This window comes from Triticum aestivum, chromosome 4D (assembly GCF_018294505.1).
Source record: "Triticum aestivum cultivar Chinese Spring chromosome 4D, IWGSC CS RefSeq v2.1, whole genome shotgun sequence".
NCBI lineage: Eukaryota > Viridiplantae > Streptophyta > Magnoliopsida > Poales > Poaceae > Triticum > Triticum aestivum.
This window is the reverse complement of record NC_057805.1, coordinates 226,661,025-226,670,314: the sequence shown is the minus strand read 5'-3', so window position 1 is coordinate 226,670,314 and position 9,290 is coordinate 226,661,025. Positions and strand designations below refer to the sequence as shown.

Here is a 9,290-nt window from a genome sequence, read left to right as displayed (position 1 = left end):
CGAAAAATCATATAGAACAGCATATAAAACATCCTAGATGGATAATATAATAGCATGGAACAATAAAAAAATTATATTTATCAAGCATCCCCAAGCTTAATTCCTGCTCGTCCTCGAGTAGGTAAATGATAAAAACAAATTTTTTGTTGTGGAATGTTACCTAACATATTTATCAATGTAATCTTCTTTATTGTGGCAAGAATATTCAGATCCATAAGATTCAAGACAAAAGTTTAATATTGACATCAAAATAATAATACTTCAAGCATACTAACATGGCAATTATGTCTTCTCAAAATAACATGGCCAAAGAAAGCTATCCCTACAAAATCATATAGTTTGGCTATGCTCCATCTTCGTCACACAAAATATTCAGATCATGCACAACCCCGATGACAAGCCAAGCAATTGTTTCATACTTTAGTATTCTCAAACTTTTTCAACTTTCACGCAATACATGAGCGTGAGCCATGGACATAGCACTATAGGTGGAATAGAATGGTGGTTGTGGAGAAGACAAAAAGGAGGAAGATGGTCTCACATCAACTAGGCGTATTAATGGGCTATGGAGATGCCCATCAATAGATATCAATGTGAGTGAGTAGGGATTGCCATGCAACGGATGCACTAGAGCTATAAATGTATGAAAGCTCAACAAAAGAAACTAAGTGGGTGTGCATCCAACTTGCTTGCTCACGAAGACCTAGGGCATTTTGAGGAAGCCCATTATTGGAATATACAAGCCAAGTTCTATAACGAAAATTCCCACTAGTATATGAAAGTGACAAAATAAGAGACTCTCTATCATGAAGATCATGGTGTTATTTTGAAACACAAGTGTGGAAAAAGGATAGTAGCATTGTCCCTTCTATATTTTTCTCTCTTTTTTTGTTTGGCTTCTTTGGCCTCTCTTATTTTTCATTGGCTTATTTGGCCTCTTTTTTTTTATTTCCTCACACGGGACAATGCTCTAATAATGATGATCATCACACTTCTATTTATTTACAACTCAAGGATTACAACTCGATACTTAGAACAAAATATGACTCTATATGAATGCCTCCGGCGGTGTACTGGGATGTGCAATGACTCATGAGTGACATGTATGAAAAATTATGAATGGTGGCTTTGCCACAAATATGATGTCAACTACATGATCATGCAAGGCAATATGACAATGATGAAGCATGTCATAATAAACGGAAAGGTGGAAAGTTGCATGGCAATATATCTCAGAATGGCTATGGAAATGCCATAATAGGTAGGTATGGTGACTGTGGTAAATGGTGGGTTTATGGTACCGGCAAAAGTTGCGCGGTACTAGAGAGGTTAGCAACGGTGGAAGGGTGAGAGTGCGTATAATCCATGGACTCAACATTAGTCATAAAGAACTCACATACTTATTGCAAAAAACTACAAGTCATCAAAATCCAAGCACTACGCGCATGCTCCTAGGGGGATAGATTAGTAGGAAAAGACCATCGCTCGTCCCCGACCGCCACTCATAAGGAAGACAATCAAAGAAACACCTCATGCTTCAAATTTGTTACACAACGGTTACCATACGTGCATGCTACGGGACTTGCAAACCTCAACACAAGTATTTCTCAAATTCACAATTATCTACTAGCATGACTATAATATCACCATCCGCATGTCTCAAAACAATCATAAAGAATCAAACTTCTCATAGTATTCAATGCACTTTATATGAAAGTTTTTATTATATCCCTCTTGGATGCCCATCATATTAGGACTAAATTCATAACCTAAGCAAATTACCATGCTGTTTAAGACTCTCAAAATAATATAAGTGAAGCATGAGAGTTCATCTATTTCTTCAAAATAAAACTACCGTCGTGCTCTAAAAGATATAAGTGAAGCAGTAGAGCAAACGGCAAACTACTCTGAAAGATATAAGTGAAGATCAATGAGTAGTTGAATAATTATGTAACTATGTGAAGACTCTCTAACATTTAAGAATTTCAGATCTTGGTATTTTATTCAAACAGCAAGCAAAACAAAATAAAATAAAATGCCGCTCCAAGAAAAACACATATCATGTGGTGAATAAAAATATAGCTCCAAGTAAGGTTACCGATGAACGAAGACGAAAGAGGGGATGCCTTCTGGGGCATCACCAAGCTTAGGCTCTTGGTTGTCCTTGAATATTACCTTGGGGTGCCTTGGGCATCCCCAAGCTTAGGATCTTGCCACTCCTTGTTCCATAGTCCATCGAATCTTTACCCAAAACTTGAAAACTTCGCAACACAAAACTCAAAAGGAAACTCGTAAGCTCCGATAGTATAAGAAAATAAATCACCACTTTTGGTACTATTGTGAACTCATTCTTTATTTATATTGGTGTAATATCTACTGTATTCCAACTTCTCTATGGTTCATACCCTCCGACACTACTCATAGATTCATCAAAATAAGCAAACAACACATAGAAAACAGAATCTGTCAAAAACAGAACAGTCTATAGTAATCTTATTTGTTCGAATACTTCTGGAACTCAAAAGCTTCTGAAAAATTAGGACAACCTGGATAATTTGTATATTGATCTTCTGCAAAAATAATTAGCATTTGATCATGTTCTGGTGAATTTTAACAACTATTTTCGTGAGCACAAAGTTTCTGCCTTTTTCAGCAAGATCAAACAACTATCACCCAAGAAGATCCTATTGGTTCTACTTGGCACAAACACTAACTAAAACATAAAACCACATCTAACCTGAGGCTAGATAGATTATTTATTACTAAACAGGAGCAAAAAGCAAAAATAAAATTGGGTTGCCTCCCAAAAAGCGCTAACGTTTAACGCCCCTAGCTAGGCATGATGATTTCAATGATGCTCACATAAAAGATAAGAATTGAAACATAAAGAGAGCATCATGAAGAATATGACTACCACATTTAAGTCTAACCCACTTCCTATGCATAAGGATTTTGTAAGCAAACAATTTATGGGAATAAGAATCAACTAGCATAGGAAAGCAAAACAAGCATAAAAGATTTTAAGCACATAGAGAGGAAACTTGATATTGTTGCAATTCCTACAACTATATATTCCTTCCTCATAATAATTTTAAGTAGCATCATCAATGAATTCAACAATATAACCATCACATAAAGCATTATTCTCATGATGCACAAGCATAGAAATTTTATTACTCTCCACATAAGCAAATTTATATCAAGAATAGTGGTGGGAGCAAACTCAACAAAATAACTATCATGTGATTGAAAATTAAAATCAAGATGACAAGTTTCATGGTTGTCATTATTCTTTATAGCATACATCTCATCACAACAATCATCGTAGATAGGAGGCATGCTTTCATCATAGTAAATTCGCTCATCAAAACTTGGGGGACAAAAAATATCATCTTCATCAAACATAGCATCCCCAAGCTTGTGGCTTTGCATATTATTAGCATCATGGATATTCATAGAATTCATACTAACAACATTGCAATCATGCTCATCATTCAAATATTTAGGGCCAAACATTTTAATGCATTCTTCTTCTAACACTTGAGCAAAATTTTCCTTTCCATCATTTTCATGAAAGATATTAAAAAGATGAAGCATATGAGGCCCCTCAATTCCATTTTTTGTAGTTTTCTTTTATAAACTAAACTAGTGATAAAACAAGAAAAAAAAGATTCGATTGCAAGATCTAAAGATATACCTTCAAGCACTAACCTCCCCGGCAACGGCGCTAGAAAAGAGCTTGATGTCTACTACGCAACCTTCTTCTTGTAGACGTTGTTGGGCCTCCAAGTGCAGAGGTTTGTAGGATAGTAGAAAATTTCCCTCAAGTGGATGACCTAAGGTTTATCAATCCGTGGGAGGCGTACGATGAAGATGGTCTCTCTCAAACAACCCTGCAACCAAATAGCAAAGAGTCTCTTGTGTCCCCAACACACCCAATACAATGGTAAACTGTATAGTAGTTCGGCGAAGAGATGGTGATACAAGTGCAATATGGATGGTAGATATAGGTTTTTGTAATCTGAAAATATAAAAACAGCAAGGTAACTAATGATAAAAGTGAGCGAAAACGGTATTGCAATGCGTTGAAACAAGGCCTAGGGTTCATACTTTCACTAGTGCAAGTTCTCTCAACAATAATAACATAATTAGATCATATAACTATCCCTCAACATGCAACAAAGAGTCACTCCAAAGTCACTAATAGCGGAGAACAAACGAATAGATTATTGTAGGGTACGAAACCACCTCAAAGTTATTCTTTCTGATCGATCAAGAGTTTGTACTAGAATAACACCTTAAGACACAAATCAACCAAAACCCTAATGTCACCTAGATACTCCAATGTCACCACAAGTATCCGCGGGTATGTTATACGATATGCATCACACAATCTCAGACTCATCTATTCAACCAACACAAAGAACTTCAAAGAGTGACCCAAAGTTTCTACCCGAGAGTCAAGACGGAAACGTGTGCCAACCCCTATGCATAAGTTCACAATGTCACTGAACCCGCAAGTTGATCACCAAAACATACATCAAGTAGATCACGCGAATATCCCATTGTCACCAGAGATAAGCACATGCACGACATACATCAAGTGTTCTCAAATCCTTAAAGTCTCAATCCGATAAGATAACTTCAAAGGGAAAACTCAATCCATTACAAGAGAGTAGAGGGGGAGAAACATCATAAGATGCAACTAGAATAGCAAAGCTCGTGATACATCAAGATCGTGCCACATCAAGAACACGAGAGAGAGATCAAACACATAGCTACTGGTACATACCCTCAGCCCCGAGGGTGAACTACTCCCTCCTCGTCATGGAGAGCGCCGGGATGATGAAGATGGCCACCGGTGAAGGATCCCCCCTCCGGCAGGGTGCCGGAACAGGGCCTCAATTGGTTTTTGGTGGCTACAGAGGCTTGCGGTGGCGGAACTCCCGATCTAGGTTTCTTTTCGGGGGTTTTTGTATTTAAAGGATTTTTGGCCGTCGGTCTCATGTCAGGGGGGTCTCCGAGTTGTCCATGAGGCAGGGAGCGCGCCCAGGGGCGTAGGGCACGCCCTCCACCCTCGTGGACAGCTCGGGACTCTTCTGGCCCAACTATTTTACTCCGGGGGCTTCTTTTGGTCCATAAAAAATCATCAAAAATTGGCACGTCAATTGGACTCCGTTTGGTATTCCTTTTCTGTAAAACTCAAAAACAAGGAAAAAATAGAAACTGGCACTGGGCTCTAGGTTAATAGGTTAGTCCCAAAAATCATATAAAATAGCATATAAATGCATAAAAAAATACTAGATGGATAATATAATAGCATGGAACAATCAAAAATTATAGATACGTTGGAGACATATCGAAATGTCACGCGTTGTTCCTTTCAGTCCTTGTAGCTTGCTACGACTTTGGTTCATACGTTACCCAGCCATGTACTGTCAAGTGTCAACTGCAGGAACACATTTCATGGTTCAATCCGACAATCTCTTCAGTCGTTGCTTATTCACTAGTTTATCAGTTGGTGGTCGAATGCACATTACCCAGCCATGTACTGTCAAGTGTCAACTGCAGGAACAGATTTCATGGTGCTTGCTCTCTTATGACACTGCAGGAAATTTTGTTTGTTTCATATAATCATCTAGTCAGACAAAATTTAGTTTCTCTTCGCCATATTGCTAGATGAGATTAGTTAGAAAAGGATCGATTATTCATTTTTGATGGGTGGATTGATTCTTAATTATGTGTGGAACTTATGGCTCTGCTTTGGCTGGTTGCTTTTCATAAGAGACATATTGTACAAATTTCAATATTATGTGTGGAACTTGTGATTCTGCTTTCACGGGTGGATTGATTCTTAATTTTGTGTGGAACTTATGATTCTTAATTATGTGTGGAACTATAATTATGTGTGGAAATTATAGTCACATATTGTACAAATTTCGATTTGATACATATAGAACAAGGCACTATGCAATTCCATAGTTTGCCATCCAAACAAGATTTGGTATTGAAACCTCACTGGGATTCCATGAGCATCCAAACAAGCGAAATCGTATTCATGTCCATTACAGTTTACTCACTGAATTGGTATTGAAACCAATTCAATACAGAGGCCTTTAATACAGACATCCAAACACAGCGCCAGGCTCTTCGATTAAAAAAGTACCTGTGCAATTTGAAGGTATTCGGTCCATAGCAATGGGTAGTATCTTTCTCCAAATCTTTTGGAAGATTGATGATTTCAATGGCATCAAATGGGCATTTCTGCATCAAGTATTACAGCAGAAGTGAGAAGATTATAGTAACACTATGAAAAATCATACATCTTAATTGCTGTATTAAATGACAAGCACACCTTAACACAAATACCACAACCAATACACAGCTCTTCGGAAATGAATGCAAGTTTGGCCGCTTGACTAACTTCAATGCAAAGCTTTCCTGTACAATAAGACAGTAAATTGTCATAACCACAACAGCACTTTAGCTCGAAAACCCTCTAGCATGCATAACACATCAACGTGCTTGGCAATGTTAGGGAAAGGGGATGGGTGTTTAGATGTGGGAGTTTGTCGGGGAATTAGGCTTGGGAAATTGATTATTAATCTAAAACCCATGTTTGGTGTGAGGTGAGATTTAGTTCGAATTTTGGGAATTGGGCTCCTTAATTCCCTTCCTCCCTTTCCTCCTCAGCTCCCTTGCCACCGGCCAAACAATGGATTATATGTTTCATACCCCAAAAACGCTCATTCCCTAACAATAAATCCCCTCAACCAAACGCACTGTAAGCACCAAAAGGGGAAATGGAGAATTGGTGCAGCCACAATAAGCGCTATAAATGTGCGCATATATGTGGACACTGATCCTTGTTCATAGACTACAATAACAAACAGATGGCAACATGTATGAGAAACTGAATCAAATCTTAAGCACGTAACAAAGCTTAAGCAAGTTCGTAGCAACGATACTATAGCTGCCAAAACAAAAATGTGACCATGTTAAGCGATCCAATTCCCCAGATCCTGCTAGTACAAGGCACATATCAGTTAGCTTGAAATCAAAATAATCATATAAACATATTGCCCCGTGGAAATGGTAAACCACTGGGATCTACGCTTTGATTCACCAATAGCACCGGCAGACAAATTGTAAGCCCTCATCGATCAGACCCGCGAGTGTGGAGAGAGAGGTGAATTACCGGTCTTGACAACGGGGTAGCTCTTCCTGCACTCCTGGCGGCACTTCTTGGGCTTGCACTTGTCCTCACTCATGATCGCGATATGGGTCAAACAGTCCGCCATCTACGGCGACTCTCCGTATTCGCCGCCCCGTCCAAAGAGATTTCCGCTGGAGGGGGCAGAGCGCTACCACTGGCGGCGACACTAGAGTTAGACGTGGAAGCGGCGGCAGGGAGGAGGGTATATCACTTTCGCTTTGGCTATCAAGTGTGGTCGTACATGCACCGGCGGGCAGACCAACCAAAAAACCCTAGGCTCGAGTCCTCCAGTCGGTCTAAACCGCATCAAGCATTTACAACCAGACCCCTCAAACCTGCGATCTCAATTATAGATTCGTGTCGTGAACCAACCTGTGGTTGGATGGTTAGAGGGACAGTGGTATCCCCAGCCCATCAGGGTTCAAGTCCTGGTGCTCGCATTATTCCTGGATTTATTTCAGGATTTCTGGCGATGCGCTTTCAGTGGGAGGAGACGTTCCCGTCGACGGCGAGGCGCCTATGGTGACTTCGTAAATTTCAAGATGACATGCTGACTCAGTCTCTCGGAGGTGCTCATAGGGGTAGGGTATGCGTGTGTGCGTTCATAGGGATGAGTGTATGCGCGTATGTATGAGCGCTTGCGTCTGTACTGATATTAAAAAAAAACTATAGATTCGTGCCGGAGATGGAGGCCTCAACGGTGACCATCAGATCAAGAGATGAATGGGTCGGCTTGCGCATAGGAACTCCGCGGTAGCGCCATGCAATTCCATGCCCCGTCAAGGGGTATTTATGTCTTTTCACTTGCACAACCCAATCACTATGCCTTGATCCATCCCCTCTCCCGCACAACTTCCATGACCCCTTTCTCCTCTAGCTTTCCTGACTCCCTCTCCCTCTTTCCACACGTCGTCATCGTCGCCGCCACCACCTCCCATTTCTCCTGGCATGGTCGTCTCTGGTACCACCATCACTAGGCAGGCCTTTGCCTCGCTTCATTCTATCGATTCACCGCTCTACCCGCTGCTCTACGCCCCCGGATAACTAACCCTAGTCGTGGCTCGGGGTAGCCGGCAAGGCGACATGGTGGCCGTCTGTTGAGCCTTCGTGCAACTCCTGGTGCAGAGCACCCTACATGTTGGAACACGTGGTACGCTACGCTAGCGCCAAATAAAATTTTCTACCGCGCACCCAAGATCATGCTGATGGAAATAGATTACGAGATCGGGTTTACCACTAGACGCGCAGTCACCGCAGCGGAAGTAGAGTTGGTGATGCGTGTAGCCGATCTCCCGGGTCGTCTCCTCCTAGCGTCACCGATCTCCCGCGAATAGCGAAGACCCGTAAACGGTGATCTCCCGCGGACGGCACCTCACGGTTCCCTCGAACGGTTCATCCAAGCACTGCAGATGCGATGCCTCCAAGGTATCCACATGTGCGGGGTGCAGCGGCGGGCGGCGGACTGCTAGGTCCGGTCGTACGTCATGGACGTGGGGAACATGGGGAGTGCCGGTGGCTAACCAGTGTGCGAGAGGATCAACCCTAAGTGGTGCGCCCACTCCCCTTTATATAGACCTCCGAGGTGGGCTCAACATTTGAGCCCACTAGGAGTCCACATCCATTTTCCACTCGGATCCAATCCGAATGGGCTGCAGCCCCTTAAGTGTGCGACCCTATAGGTTCACGTACGCATGGACACGACCAAGTCGATAGTTGGTAGCGGCTCCTAGTAGAATGTGCCAACTCCCATGCGTGCGTAAAGTCGTTTGACGAACCTCGACAATGTGTCATATGCAACATTCCTTTTGCCTCACGATATATGTTGTCGATATCAAGGCGAGTACTTGTCACCCTTGTGATAGTTCGACCTCTCTTGTCGAAACTGTGATACAGATTCCCGAACTGGGTTAAAACTTAACCCAAGTCGCATGGCCATGCTTTCCGAATCTAATCACTCGTGAGGGCCCAGAGAATATCTCTCCAAATAGGAGGGGCAAATCCCTTCTTGGTCAACCATGTCTCGCGGCATGTCTCACGGCTCACCCGAAAGCTACCTTTATAACTACCCAGTTAC

General features: G+C 41.7%; 1 protein-coding gene across 1 annotated transcript; it reads right to left on the bottom strand.

Moving 5' to 3' along the window:
• Positions 1 to 5,580: 5,580 nt before the first annotated feature.
• Positions 5,581 to 7,380, bottom strand: LOC123099877 (ABC transporter E family member 2-like). Its single transcript, XM_044521921.1, has 4 exons — positions 7,199 to 7,380; positions 6,356 to 6,441; positions 6,167 to 6,264; positions 5,581 to 5,605 (listed from the first exon to the last, which is right to left on the bottom strand). The coding sequence occupies exons 1-4, from the start codon at positions 7,299 to 7,301 to the stop codon at positions 5,581 to 5,583; spliced, it is 312 nt and encodes a 103-aa protein (XP_044377856.1). The 5' UTR covers positions 7,302 to 7,380.
• Positions 7,381 to 9,290: the final 1,910 nt, after the last annotated feature.